Raw genomic sequence first — 16146 nt, forward strand, 5'->3', positions numbered from 1 at the left:
ATCAATTACTCTAGGGCCCTTCTTTCCTGATCCTCGTTACCACAGAATATACAAACTATAAACCAAAAAAAAACCTTAAACTATAAGCAATAAAAGTAGTAAATACTTACCCGACCTTACCCACTACTTACCAGTCACTCCTTTCCCTCGTAGCCGCTACTGCTGCAGCAGGGCACGACCACTCTCTGAAGATTTAAGAAGTTGGATAGCAAAGAAAAAATGCAGAGCACCTCTTCCCCTATGCACCGAATTCCCAATGTGCACCAAATTGCCAATACCCACACTCACTCTGGCTGTGTTTCACTCACTTTGAGGTCTCTCCCCTGTTCGTGTGCAAGCATGCGATTTCACATCCAATCAGGTCAGGCGGCGCCCGCCCAATTGCCGTAATATTCTGCCCCATGTATTTCAATGCTGAGTTTCTTGGCAAGCTAGTTATTATGTTGCTTCTCGAGGAGCAGGGCACTCATACAGCAACCTTCTGACTTTCTACCCAGCAATGTGGAAAATTGTCCAGGTATGTCCTGTACATAAAAATCAGAACAAATCCAACCCGGCCAACTACCGCCCCATCAGTCTACTCCTGATCATCAGTAAAGTGATGGAATGGGTCATCAACAGTGCTATCAAGTGGCACTGATAGCAGTGGGAAACGAGGGGATTGGGAAGCCTACAAAGACCAACAGAGGACAACCAAAAAATAAATAAGGAGGGAGAAGATTAAATATGAGGGTAAACTAGCCAGTAATATAAAAGAAGATTGCAAAAGTTTTTTTAGATATATAGAGGGTAAGAGAGAGGCAAAAGTGGACATTGGGCCGCTGGAAAATGACGCTGGAGAAGTCGTAGTGGGGAACAAAGAAATGGCGGAGGAACTGAATAGGTACTTTGCATCAGTCTTCACGGTGGAAGACACGAGTAACATCCCCAAAGTTCAAGGGAGTCGGGGGGGGCAGAGGTGAGTATGGTGGCCATTACCAAGGAGAAGATGCTAGGAAAACTGAAAGGTCTGAAGGTGGATAAATCACCTGGGCCAGATGGATTACACCCCAGAGTTCTGAAGGAGATAGCTGAAGAGATAGTGGAGGTGTTATTGGTAATCTTTCAGGAATCACTGGAGTCAGGGAGGGTCCCAGACGACTGGAAAATCACTAATGTAACCCCCCTGTTTAAGAAGGGAGTGAGGCAAAAGACAGGAAATTACAGGCCAATTAGCCTGACCTCGGTTGTTGGTAAGATTTTAGAGTCCATTATTAAGGATGAAATTTCAGAATACTTGGAAGTGCATGATAAAATAGGGCAAAGTCAGCATGGTTTCATCAAGGGGAGGTCATGCCTGACAAATCTGTTAGAATTCTTTGAGGAGGTAATGAGTAGGTTAGACAAAGGAGAGCCAATGGATGTTATCTACTTGGACTTCCAGAAGGCCTTTGACAAGGTGCCGCACAGGAGGCTGCTCAGTAAGATAAGAGCCCATGGTGTTAGAGGCAAGGTACTAGCATGGATAGAAGACTGGCTGTCTGGCAGGAGGCAGAGAGTGGGGATAAGGAGGTCCTTCTCAGGATGGCAGCCGGTGACTAGTGGAGTTCTGCAGGGGTCAGTGTTGGGACCACAACTTTTCACTTTATACATTAATGATCTAGATGAAGGAACTGAGGGCTTCCATGCTAAGTTTGCAGATGATACAAAGATAGGTGGAGGGACAGGTAGTATTGAGGAGGCGGGGAGGCTGCAGAAGGATTTGGACAGGTTAGGAGAATGGGCAAAGAAGTGGCAGATGGAATACAATGTGGGGAAGTGTGAGGTCATGCACTTTGGTAGGAAGAATAGAGGCATAGACTATTTTCTAAATGGGGAGAGAATTCAGAAATCTGGAGTGCAAAAGGACTTGGGAGTCCTAGTCCAGGATTCTCTTAAGGTTAACTTGCAGGTTGAGTCGGTAGTTAGGAAGGCAAATGCAATGTTGGCATTTATTTCGAGAGGACTAGAATATAAAAGCAGGGATGTGCTGCTGAGGCTTTATAAGGCTCTGGTCAGACCACATTTAGAATATTGTGAGCAATTTTGGGCACCGTATCTCAGGAAGGATGTTCTGGCCCTGGAGAGGGTCCAGAGGAGGTTCACGAGAACGATCCCAGGAATGAAAGGCTTAACATATGAGGAACGTTTGAGGACTCTGGGTCTATACTCGATGGAGTTTAGAAGGATATGGGGGGATCTGATTGAAACTTACAGAATACTGAAAGGCCTGGATAGAGTGGACTAGATAGATAGATAGAAGATGTTTCCATTAGTAGGAGAGACTAGGACCTGCGGGCACAGCCTCAGAGTAAAGGGAAGACCTTTTAGAACAGAGATGAGGAGAAACTTCTTTAGTCAGAGAGTGGTGAATCTATGGAATTCATTGCCACAGAAGGCTGTGGAGGCCAGGTCATTGATTGTATTTAAGACCGAGATAGATAGGTTCTTGATTGGTAAGGGGATCAAAGGTTATGGGGAGAAGGTGGGAGAATGGGGTTGAGAAACTTATCAGCCATGATTGAATGGCGGAGCAGACTCGATGGGCCGAATGGCATAATTTCTGCTCCTATGTCTTATGGTCACTGGCTTAGCAATAACCTGCTCACTGATGCTCAATTTGAGTTCTGCCAGGCTCACTCAGCTCCTAACCTCATTATAGCCTTGGTTCAAACATGGACAAAAGAGCTAAACTCCAGAGGTGAGGTGAGAGTGACTGGCCTTGACATCAAGGTCATATTTGACTGAGTGTGGCATCAGAGAGCCCTAGCAAAACTGGAGACAATCGGTATTGGAGGAAAACTCTCTGCTAGTTGGAGTCATACCTAGCACAAAGGAAGACAGTTGTGGTTGTTGGAGGTCAATCATCTCAGTTCTAGTTCATCATTCCCTCCACCACCGATGCACAGTGGTAGCAGTGTTTAACATTAATAAGATGCACTGCATAAGCTCACCAAAGTTCCTTCGACAGCATCTTTCAAATCCACGACCGCTGCCATATAGAAGGCAAAGGGCAGCAGACACACCACCATCTGGAAGTTCCCCTCCAAGTCACTCACCATCCTGACTTGGAAATATATCACTGTTCCTTCACTGTCGCTGGGTCAAAATCCTGGAACTCCCTCCCTAACTGCACTGTGGGTATAGATACACCACATGGACTTCAGTGTTTCAAGAAGGCAGCTCACCACCGTATTCTCAAGGGCAATTAGGGATGGGAAATAAATGCTGGCCTAGCCAGCGAAGCCCACATCCTGTAAATGAATTTTTTAAATTTCCAGATTAAACAACACATGTACAGTTGCAGGGCATTGCAGTACGGTTTAGTTTTTTGGAATAGTGAGTGCTGATAGCCTCGTCATTATTTTCACCACAAAATCCAAACCATATGTGATCAGTGGAGAGTAAGAAAGACAATGCTCATGTGGGATAGGGTGAATGGTAAAAGAAGGAATAACTATCTGATACCAAGCTTTTGCTTGCACCATATTCAGGAGCACAAGAGAGGTGTTCCGGAATTTTTCAAAGATGTAGCACCAGTAATCAAGTTTTCATATGTAAGAAGAAAATGAGCTTTCTGGAGGCAGCTTTAGCAATGGCAGAGCTATGGGAGTAATGTGTGAGGTCAGGGAAGGGAATGTGGTCAAGGATGTTGACATAAAAAGGGAACAAATAACTTGCATTTATAAAGTGACTTTTATGACTTCAGGACATCCTTAAGTGCTTCGCAGGGAGGGGGGAAATCACCTAGGGTTAGCATCATTGCCATATATGTAGTGAATTGTGTTAGAAAAGTGCACACATAAATGTTTAGTAATGACAGATTTGAGCTTTGTTATTATGTACATTGCAGCTGAACAGCTAAAGTACATTTGTAGGCAAAATACTGCAGATCTTGGAAATCTGAAATAAACATAGAAAATGTTGGAATACTTAACATCTGTGGATAGAGAAACAGAGTTAATGGGCGGATTTCCGGTGGGCTTCATTGTGGGTGGGATGGAAAAATCCGGAGAGCCATTAAAAGTCAACGTCTCTCCAAATGTTCCCATCCCACCCGCAACGATGCCTGCCGGTGTCGGGGCCAGAAAATCCTGGCCAATGTTCCAGGTCAATGACCTTTCATCAGAATTGGGGAAAGTTAGAAATATTAAGCAACAGAAAATGGGGAGAGTGTGAAAAAGAACAAAAGGAAAGGTGATAAAGTAGAGGACAGGAGAGATTAAATGCCAAAAACGGTTGGCGGTGCAAGGCCAAAGGGAGTGGTAATGGGAGTAAAGAAACAAAGGATGTGTCCCGAGGAGTTGCGAATGGCAGAATAATGAACAGCTGCCTTCCAAAAGCAAAAACAAGAGAAGAATAAGAATAAAACTTGCAAAGAAAAAGGAAACAAAATGTGGGCAGAGGTTATGGCCTGAAATCATTGAGCTCAATGTTGAATCCAGAAGCCTGCAAAGTGCCTAATCAAAAGATGAGGTGCAGTTCCTTCAGCTTAGGCTAAGCTTCATTGGAGCACAACATGAAGTTCAGGACAAAAAGATCAGAGTGGGAGTATGGTAGAAAATTAAAATGACAGGCGACCAGAAATTCAGGGTTAGGCTTGCGGAATGAATGGAGGAATTCTGCAAAGTGATCATCCATTCTGTGTCTGGTTCTCCAATGTTAGATAGATTACATTACATTCTACAGGTTCCCGTGGAACACCACGCGTCACTGCCCTCCCAGACAATTGTTTAGTTGCTGCTGGGGGATTAATTTATTTTCGTTGTAAAATAGAAGTCTAAATACATTTGTGATAGCTATTACAAAGATGTTTGCAAAACACAACACTTTAAGTCTACAGATCTCCATATTACAGAAATGATAGATTTCTGCTCATCCTTGCAACAGAGCTCCTAATTCTATTTCAGTAATAAGAGTTCAAAGTTGGGAATCTTAATGTAAACACTTGCTCAATCTCTTAGCAACACAAAGGTGCAGCAAACAAGACTCTTTCAAACAGCACTATATAACCTAAGTTTGTTATGGTGGTTTGCCTTCAATGTTTATTCTTAAAGTCAACAATGTGCTCTCCGGCTATTGATTCAAGGGCTGCATGCACGATTGCTGAACTGGAAAAGAAGGTGAATGAGAAAGACAAGATCCGCATATTGGCAAGTACAGAAAAATATAACATACAAAGGCAAATTGAGACAAGATCTCATGACGATGACAGAAATAGAAAAGGTACACTGAACAAAGAAATAAAACTTTGAAAGGCAGACTGAGAAAACAGAAAAAGAAAATGAAAAGAAAGTATTAAAAAGTTCACATTCTAGTTAGAAAATAACAGATGGCTGAGTACAAGAAGGTTAAAAGTCAAGAAAAATATGTATATTTTTAAATCCCTACAATGGAACAATAAATTCTTTGTTGTTGTTCAAAGCTGCCACATGGGATAACAGTCTGGAATGCTAAAGGCATTTTGAGACAATGTCATTTCAATCCAAGACATGTTACTGCACGCCTTAAAGGTTTGTTTGATTGGAGATGCTTCCATTGGAATACATGCCCACCCCTCTACTACTGGTGGACTGTGGTTGCAATACGTACTATCTACAGGATGCACTGCAGACATGATCAAAGATTACTTTGACAATACCTTTCTTTCATGGGACCTCAAGCAACAAGCCAAGCCAGAGCAGCAATGTCATGGGAGCACCACCGCCTCCAGTTCCTCTTCAAGTGGTAGATCATCCTGACTTGAAAATATATTGCTGTTCATCATCATTCCATCTCCTGAATTTTCCTACATAACACATTCGTAGAAGCACCAACAGCGCAAGGACTGCAGCAATTCAAGGTGAAAGACCATCAACGCCTTCGTAGGGCACCAGGGATGGATTATAAATGCGCCATTGTCGACACTGTTCACATCCCAGGATCAAATAACCAAAAATTTAACCGGCTGATTTTCAGTTTCTTTTTATTGGTAGGTTTTTCTCATTACACAGATTTGTTGCTCTGATAGGAATATGAAATTTAACCAATCAGACAGAAGTATTACAAAGCAATCGGCATGAGTTGTAGTGTGACGGAAAGCGCTGCTCTACAATGAACTGACGGGAGGCATACAAATGACTCTTCAACTCTTTTTTACCTATGACCATCCCTCCCTAATCTTTAAGAAAGCTTCTTGGCTTTTGTTTAAAGGCTACCTTTGCCAAATATCCAAGTAAAATAAGCATGCATTCAAGAATGCATGGTTCAATCAAAACAGGCAACACAGATTTGCTGAAGCAAGTATTGTTTCAAAAATGAATGAATGGAAAAACAATAAGGTTTTGTTCCTGGTCTGTGATGTGTTGGTTACTTTCAATGGTTGAGCAGAGATGGGTACTTGTACAATTGGCTTCAGGATATAGCCATGTGGTTCCTGCTGGTACTGGTCTCATGGGGTGCAGCATAATAAAATCATGGGATGGTTACAGCACAGGAGGAGGCCATTCAGCCCATTGAGTCCATGTTGGCTCTCTGCAAGAGCAATTCATCTAGTCCCATTCTCCCGACTTTTTCCTGTTTTTTTAAATCTTCATTTGTTTCTCCAATTCCCCTTCAAAAACCACAATCGAGTCTGCCTCCACAACTCTCTCAGGCAGTCCATTTCAGATCCTAATCACTCACTGTGTAAAAAATGTTTGCTCACGTCGCCTTTGGTTCCCTTGCTAATCACCTTAAATCTGTGTCCTTTGGTTCTCGACCCCTCAGCCAAAGGGAACTGTTTCTATCTATGCTATCTCGACCAGTCATGATTTTGAACACCTATATCCATCAATCTCTTCTCAACCTTCTCTTCTCTAAGGAGAACAATCCCAGCTTCTCCTATCCATTTACAGGTCCATGCTGCACCTGCGTCATTCACATAGCACTTTCTTCATATGCAGATGCCTTAATTGGGCCAGTGGTGAGCTCGATGCTCAATTAGTAGCACCAAGCCCTGCCAGGAGCACGAGCCGACTGCTGAGCACAATCCTCAAAGGCAGTCGGCAGCCTTTATTGCCAAAAATTTTTCTTCAGAGAAAACATCACTTGACGGTTCCCTGACAACTGTATACTAGACTGTTTGGCAATCTGCAATCTGAAAATCGCCTTTGGACCTGTTACAACTATGAGGTTTATGAGACTATTATATTTCAGTGCTGTAGCTTTAAATTTACGGTAAATGAGGGGGTCATGTGAGCTGTTTTACAGTCTGCCTGACAGTGAGCCTGTGTGCTCTGATTGTTAGAGATCAAAGGGAGGTTTAGATTGTTTTACTGAGAAGAAGGTGCAAGGTATTTACACTTGAAAACAATGGCAGCAGTCTCTGGGTTTTCAATGAGTGGACTCAGAGTTTCTTAAAGTCCCAGAAAGATGTTGAAGGTACTGGGTTATAAACAGTTGTGCTGTAAACTGCCTTTTTACTTCTAAAATGAAAGGGAGCTGGGATCAAGGATAGCTAATTAGCATTTCTATCTGGACACAAGGTTAATGAGTTTCACGTTGCCATTGGTAAGTTTACAGAGGAAGCCAATAAGATCAGGTTACAGATTTCCCTATAAATCAATGAATATCACCGACAGACTGGAAAGATACTGTGTGGTCAGCAGAAAGAAGAGGCTGTTTGGTTTTGCGAGCTACCACAGCTGAAGAGACGCATCCTGTAGCCATCTAAGGATTCCAGGTGATTAGTCCTGATATGAAGAATCACTGGAGCAGGCTTTACCACTGATGGTGGATTTAAGGAATTCTCTGAAAACTGAGGAAACTGCTTGGGGGTGGTCACTTGAAATTACTACTGAGTGAGAAGGAATACGGGAATCCATTGGAAACTGGGAGCAACTATGGACTGCTTGCCATAAGGACTATAATTCCACGGGGAATGTGATATGTGATAAGTATAAAAGAAGAACATTCCTCTATATAGTTTAAACTATAAGCTGCCCACAAAAAGAAAACAGTGTTTAGTCAATAGTTCCTTTAGTCATTTGTTACAGCAAAAATTGTAAAATGTGAAAGCTTGTCATGCCATTCTCTTAGCCATCAACTGGAAGTTCAAATCTCTTTTTAGAAGTTATATGTCTCTACAGAGATCATAACTTGCTGTCTCCAGCCCATTAACAAGCTTCTCAAGAAGCTTAATGGGCAACTGATTGGAGATGTGCGGGTTCCCAGCTCTTATCCCTGCCTTGAGAACAGCAGCACGTCCCAGAGGCATCTGGGCATTGACATGCCATCTGGGAGTGCTATTTTCAAAGCACACCTGCACCTGACCACGCCCCCATAGGTGACTGAAAATCAAGCCCTGATTTCTTGGCTCAAATGTTCAGAAAAACAGAAACAAATGTTCAGTCTTTTGTTTTGCTAATTTCTCTGGATTAGTTTCACATGCATCAATGAACCCTCTGATATCCTACTTGAATGTTACTCAGCAGGCTTTAAAGGATACTTAAAAACAAAAAGCTAAAAGCTACTGCGGATGCTGGAAATCCAAAACAAAAACAGAATTACCTGGAAAAACTCAGCAGGTCTGGCAGCATCGGTGGAGGAGAAATCAGTTAACGTTTCGAGTCCTCATGACCCTTCTGCAGGATACTTGTTCAATACGAACCCCAGAAGGTGAATGACAAAAATGCAGATGGGATAGAAGCAGAAAATGCTCTAAATACATGGCCAGTTAGTCAATATTTGTAAAGAGACAAAATTTTGCTCTTTCACTGAAGGGATGGTTTAGGGCCATGGATGGTGGTGTGAGGAAAAGGTAAAAATTTGTTTCATCAGCTGTGAGTGCATGGCAAAATAGCAGGTGGAGGGTGGTGAGAGAATAAATGAGCAAGATTATTCTAGGGGGAACAGTCCCACTGGAAAATTAAGAGGAAGAGGGGGAGTGGCTGCTGGAGCGGGAGGGGAGAGATGTGCGTGATCATTGCCCATGATGTAGGTGACAAAAATAGTAGAATATGGTCTTTGGAATAGGAGTGGCTGAAACAATTAGCTATGTTAGTCTTGTGTTCTTGATTTTGCACCTCTTTTTAAACCTACTGGAGAGCTTGCATACTTTGTCGTTTTTTTTGATGAAGGACCTACTATTGAATATTAACTTGTCTTTATTCTTTACAGATGTAGGTATATTGGGTATTTCCATTGTTTTGTACTTATACATTGGGAAAGTCTTAAAGTTCTCTGAAAAGAATGGAGACTAAGTCAGCACTTTTCTCACCCTCACCTAAACCTATGCAAGCATATTTACAACTAGATAGAGATTAGGAGATGAAAACCTGGTTGACTTTTCTACTGTCTTGCCCAGGGCTGTGCAGGTCAATCGCAGAAGCCCTACTGCATTCCTAGTTATAAACCCACTGAATAATTAGTGGTGACGTTCTCATCAGTAGTTTGCCATGCTGATGTTTGGAAGTATCTCTTTAGTTACTATGGTTTTGATAAAATGGCCCTTTTGTTTTTTAATCTGAAAACCTGCCAAAGTGTTCCTCTTACTGCCATTTTGTCATATGTAGTGTCACCCTCAGCAGTTTTTTTCCATGTACATCAATTCCAAGGTTGGAATTCCAATTACTGCATTCAGATCTCCAAGCTACAGACAAGGAACCATCACACTTCTGTTTATGTACAGCACTAATATTTCAACTGTTGCAATCAGAGAAAGAAAAATAAATCTTTGACCTCTTGAGGCTTTTTTAACAAACTCAGTTTAGGGAAAAAGCTTAATTTTAGTGGATGAATACTACAGGAAAGACAAACAGAGAGGACAGTGATAAAGTCAGGTTGTCAAATAAATGAATATCTGTAATGAATAATAGGCTGAAAACCCCCTCCCTCACAGTTTTGTAGAGATGTCCACGAATATATCACACTCCACAGCGTAACCATAGCCTGCAGCAGAAAAGGAATGGAAAACCACAGCTGCATGATTTCAAAGATTAGAATAACCAAATATTTAAGTTTTTCTGCAATACGTAGTTATAAAAATAAATCAAAAAAGGCAGGCAATTAGGGTAAAATGTTTCAGTGACCTAGGTCTATCAGTACAGCGTGTATCCAAAAGCACAGCTGCACTAACAAAATTCCTCTTGATTAGCCAAACAAGCAATGCATGAGGTCTCTTGATGACTTTCTATTACTTTGCCTTCAATTCAGTTGCAAGGATAATTCAACAGTCTATATACACAATGCTATATATAAAGTACTTTGTGAAGGAAACAGTTTGTTTACATTTTGCATCAAAACTTGGCAACTGCTCAGCTTTAAATGGAGTCATTTTACTTGACATCCTCGCTGGCAGCTTTTTGAATGGGTAACTGCTCATTAAAGAAAATCTATTCTTGTAATAAAAAGCACCTTTTCTCAAAAAGTAAAGTCTGCACTTAAAAATGGAACTTTCCTGAATTAGCCTTGAACATAAACATTTTCCTTAATTAGATTTAGTTTTGAGGCTAATTAAGCTCAACTACAATACTGTCACCCATAAGTTTTGAATTTTTCCTCGGCTAACATAAAACTCAAAACTTCCTGCATGAATTCTTTAAACATTTCCAAAGAACTTTTTGAGTAATTGAATGAACCTATGTATCTAGCTCAAGGAGTTGCTTTGTCTCATTGATTTTATCAACTCAGCATAAATGCTCTAAGAGCTTAAAGTTCTAAAATAACACCAAGAACTACCAGACCTACCCAGAGCAACCAGCCCTTAGGGTAAGACAAACATCGATTAGACCAAAAACATGCTGCAGAAGAGTAACACAAAGTTCCTACATAATTTTACAACTATGGCATATTGTTTAGTTACAGTAATTTAAACTGTATGACTACAAGTTTTAATACCATACAATTTCAGCAAAATTAATAAGTACTGCATAGTTTGAAGTTATTGTATTTCTGGACCATTGGGTCAATTTACTGCTGTGTCATTATTATAATCCCCTCCCTTGTTATTTTCTCCTTCAATGTTCTCTGACTAAGATACCAGGGAGATGAAATGCAGTAAAGATTTTCTTGGAACTTAAAACTAAGGGAATCATAGAATCATACAACAAAGGAAGTGGCTATTCAGCCCTACTGTGCCTGTGTCAGCTCTCTGAAAGATTGATTTGCCTAGTCTTTACCTATGTCCATTTAATTGCCCCCTTTTCAAATATTTATCTACTTTCCTTTTTAAAACAGCACAATTTTTGATGCGTAATCAGCCAAAGATGATATATTCTATTGCAGCTGAATGGCACTACCCTAGCTCCTTCCCTCCAGGAGATGGTTCTGTGTCATTTTGGAATTGCCATTTACCTATGAATGAATGAAACTCACTCAGCATTATCATTGCAGCATAGTGGAGAATGTGAAAAAATTGGTATAAAAAACTCAACCATATAAAACACATAAGTTGAATTATAGATTACATCATTGCCAATTTTTGTACAAAGTTTCTGAAAGTGCCTATAGTGAGCATTTTGCATTGTTTAACAGGGTAGGACACCATAAGTTTCAGGTTGGCAACTGATGGTGGTAATGTTGACAAGCAATGTGAGGTGCTGAATTAAGAATATTGACAGCACTGGAGAAATATAGCAAGATTCTCTGCTGCCATGCTCAACATTGCAGTTACGTTTTGTTGCATACCACTCATTACAATAAATTAAAAGGTTTTCTGGTGACATGGGTTTTCTTTATACAATTAAGGGGCGATTGGACAGATCTGAGAAAGTGAAAAGACGATAAGGTAATGATTAACATGTAAGACTTTATTATTAAGCCTAATGGCGGGCAAAATTGAATATATTCTATTTCTTTCAATGAAATTAAAACACTGCAACTAGTAACAGTTCTCTGGAATTTGTTTAAGATCAATCAAACCAAAGGCTGATTGATGTTTATTAGAGGAGACAAGGTCAGTAATTTTATGGTTAAAGCAAAACATCTGAGCAATAGTTTAAAGAAAAGGACATTGTAGAGACTCAAGGTACAAGAGAGAGCAAAATAAAGGATGTTCAAAGTAAAAGTTTGGCTGATATAGCTTGCTCCATTTGGTCACTGATAATGGTGCCTGCTTTGCTTCAGATAGTTTAAGGCAAACCCAACATTAAAGCAACCTCTACTACTTTTGTATTGATGTGTATTTTAGGTGCACACTGGCTCTCTAACTCCTGGTTACAATAACTATATAAAAATAATTCCATTTATTAAATTAGTCCCTTTAATTTAGAAAAACATCCCAAGGACATCACAAGGGTGAAAGAAAAAACATGGACTTTGAGCCTAAGAAGGAAATATTGGGAAGGGTGACGAAAAGCAGGAAGTGGGCAAGTGAATGGGTTTAGGATTGGAATTGGGTCTGAGTGGCTAATGACATGGTCACAAATGATGGGACAAGGGAGAGATATTCATGAGAACAGAGTAAGAGGAACAGAGAGTTTTGGGAAGAGGGAGGGAAGCTGTAGCACTGAAGATTATAGAGAAAGATCGTGGAGTGACTTAAACATATGGATGAGAATTTTAAATTGTAATTTTTAGGGTACAGGGAGCCAGTGTAGGTGAGCAAGGACAGGGGAGAGGAGAAACAGTGGCCTATGGAGGTAGATAGAAATTGGAAGCCTCACAGACAGGAGGTTAGAGGTCTGGTTGTTGGTGTTGAAGGAGGGTGTCCAATTGTCGGGGAGGGAGGGGGTTATATCGCCAATTGTGGGGGAGGAAGGGGGTTATATCGCCTGGATCCAATAGTCCTCGCCTCCCTCTAGCTGACTTGGGAAACCCCCAGCCATCCAGTGTTAAATTTAAAATGGTGCATAAAAGTTAGGCACGCAGCCTCATTATAATTTTTAAATTCCCAACCCGTCTCCTGGGAGTGAATTGGCTGCCGACTAATCCCATTCCATCTTCATTAAAAGCGAAAGTGAGTGAGTTGGGTTTGGAATTCTGACTTTAGCATTTTAACTTTCCACCCAACCTAAACCCAAGAGGTTAAAATCTCTCCCATCATCTCTTGCAGGCAGTCTCACATCACATAGGCTTTGCATCACATATAGTATAAGTTCAGATCAGTGCAAAGCTAAATTTTAAATGGGCATTTTGTGAACTTACATTGAATAATTTTGAAGATAACTAATACTCCCAAGACTCTCATGACATCTACACCCACTCAAGCTGAACACCTATATCATGCTGTTTTATTATTGAGCTCAGCATCATCTATAGCGAGGTGCAGCCAGCAGCATTGCTTGAGGCTGCTCACTGAGCTTTGCAGTCTACAAATCAAAAAAAGGATTTGGCCATTTGGCCCATTGTGTTTGTTCTGTCATGTCAGTCATGACAGTTCTTCATCTTTTTAATCTCAAACAGGAAAAAACTCTACAAATACCAGTCTGATATGTTAGCTGTAGTGTGTAAATTGGATGCGCTTAAAGATCCCTCAAGTTAATTTATTAAAGTGGCTTAATTTGTAGAAAATGTTCACAAGTCAGTATTGCTGTGATTAGGGAGTCACTGAAAACACCTTGCAGTAATGCAAAATTTGCTTCTGTAAAATCTTACCTATTGTTTTTGACTTATTTAAATAATGGCAAAGGATATTGATGACATCGAAGAAAGTTGCTCTGGTCAGCAAACAAGGGTTCTGCCTAGAAAACAATAAATCAGAAATAATTACTGATGCAAATCCATCACAGAAAAACATCAACGAGGTGACAATAAAAGCAAGATATTATGCAACCAGTGAAAAAAATAACAAATTTAATTCATGAAATCTACAAGGAAATATTTGTGGGGACAGTGAGGGAAGGCAAGTGGGAATAATATCAATAGTGGAACATTTGTGTTTACAGTTGGAACCGTCCAGCCTGTGTTTAAAGTAAAAGTCAGTCTTAGTCAGGCTGTAGGGTCTAATCTTATTATTTAACAAAAATGTGTCAGGTGCCAAATACTTTTCACCAACAGGTCCCACCCATTGGCATTTGACTTGAACTGATGCACAATGTACAAGAATTTAAAAAAAGATTTAGAATGCTCGCCGATAAAGACTGGGTAGCAGAATGGGCAAGAAACTGTCCTTTCACCTTTATGAGTTAAGGTTAAAATTCAACCCAGACTGATGGGATTAAAAGCTTGTCTCTCATGGATGGCTATGAAGGTCCTACGTGAAATGAGTATGGCAGTTTCAATCCGTCTCAATGAGCATTAATCTTTTGCTAAGCCAAAACTACGGATAATTCAACCAACTCATTCAGAGACTGTGTGGATGGCTTGATTGGGACATCTTGGTGTAGTGGGAGCGTTGGACTTAAAACCTGTTGTTAAGGTCGCACTGAGGGAGTTTTAGTCCAAACCTGATATAATGAGCTGGCAGTGTGAGATGTCAAATAGGTTCAAAAAGGCAAAAAATGTTTTATTGCCAAGCACCTATATCTCTCCAATTCATAGACATGAAGCACAATTAAGTGAAATTCATCCTGGTTTCATCTATCACCTTGAGAGTATACCATAAACAATCTTAGTTAACAAAACACTGATTAGCTGCACTAACATCACAGGAATTTCCTCAGAGTTATTCTGTTCCACTGGCATTTAAACTCATAAACAGAGCTTCCGCCAAAGTAACAGCAGCAGAGTGGGAGAAACTAGAGTAAATTCACCCAAATTATCTAATGAATTGACTGTTTAAAACTCATGCCTTTTTTTTGTTTTCCATATAAACCCATCAAGATACACTGAGTAAAAGGGACCACTAATCTTAGGAAAAACGTGATTAATTGGCAAATTTGTTCTTTCTGTATAGAGGGGAAATTTCACTACTATATTTATGAGCTCACTAACAAAGCAACCAAAGGTAAATGTCCCCACCAGAGTGAGTTCCTTCAGGGACTCCAGCTCCAGCTTTTGCACACGGTACTCTCTAGTTATGTGCCAATTTTGTGTTTAAAATTAAGAATACTGTTGGTGATTTGGCACATGTAAATTCCTTTCTGCTGTCTATTCTCTCTCTCATTATACCCTGTGTAATACAAGTAGAATTTTTCCCACATCTTTGCTAATGTATGTATGAATCTAATGCTTTATACATATATCCAATTACCTCCTTTATGAATAGATAAGTGTTGCTATTTACATCTTTGTGCTCTTCTTTAGTTATACTTTTTTTGGGATGAGGTGAAAGAATAACATACCACATTTGCAGTCTCACAGAATGCTGAGTGACTTTGGTTAATGTGCCAAGTAAGCTATTTATGTGCATAAGCTTCATGTGAAAGAAAGCAACAGTAGATAGGAAAAGGCAATTGGAAGTGACAACACTGAATAGATCTGCTGAATAGAACTAGCATACTAGAAAAATAATTAGAAACAATTCAGGAAAGAAAACCAGTAGAATTTTATATATTGTACTTGCATCAAAACAACGAAAAAGGAATATATTGCAAGCTGCATTTCAAATTCACTGTATTAGTGCTATTATTCAGTTGCATAACTTACAGCTTGAAGGGACAAAATTAAAAAAGTTCACTTCTACATATGTTTGTGTATCAACACACTGCACTAGAGTGGTTGAGTGCATCTTTGTATCTGGGATTCTTAATAGAAGGAGTTGCCAACTGATATAAGGACTCAATGCTCCTCTAATAGTCTGAATGTCCTGCTTTTATGAGAATTGACACATAATGATCTCAATTTACTAATACAATAGTGGAACTCCACCAAGGGATGCAACAATGATATGCTCGTGACCTGAACTTAGTAAATATGCCTTTTGCACATATATTTTTTCAAGCTGCTTAAAAGTGGAAAAATTCCCATTAGATGAGATAAGGTTTGGTCTGAATTGTTAATCTGCTTTATTTCACAGTAAGCTCCATGTACAGAACAAGGTTAATGATCTGATTTTCTTAGTTCATTAGGTAAAACTTATCTTGTGCAATGACATATATATAATGAACCCATGACAATACACCTCTTCAGGGGGTTGTCTTACTTAATGAAAACGGAATAGCCCCTTTGAATTCCTTCCTACGATCCAAGCAAGAATTTTCCTGGCCTGTACTCCTCTGGTTTTCAGAGCCTTTTACCACACCCTATTCCCAAAAACCAGCATGCATTTTTGGTGATGGTGGGTTGAAA

At 40.1% G+C, this 16146-nt stretch overlaps 1 protein-coding gene across 2 annotated transcripts in view; it reads right to left on the bottom strand.

Annotated features, from left to right (window-relative positions):
• thada (THADA armadillo repeat containing) overlaps window positions 1-16146 on the bottom strand; it is a 423827-nt gene that overhangs the window by 110959 nt on the left and 296722 nt on the right. For both annotated transcript variants that reach the window (XM_078557163.1, XM_078557162.1), the window contains one exon: window positions 13573-13658. In XM_078557163.1, the coding sequence (XP_078413289.1) occupies window positions 13573-13658 (86 nt within the window). The remainder of the gene's footprint in view (window positions 1-13572; window positions 13659-16146) is intronic.

Source organism: Cetorhinus maximus, chromosome 14 (genome assembly GCF_964194155.1).
Source record: "Cetorhinus maximus chromosome 14, sCetMax3.hap1.1, whole genome shotgun sequence".
Taxonomy (NCBI): Eukaryota; Metazoa; Chordata; class Chondrichthyes; order Lamniformes; family Cetorhinidae; genus Cetorhinus; species Cetorhinus maximus.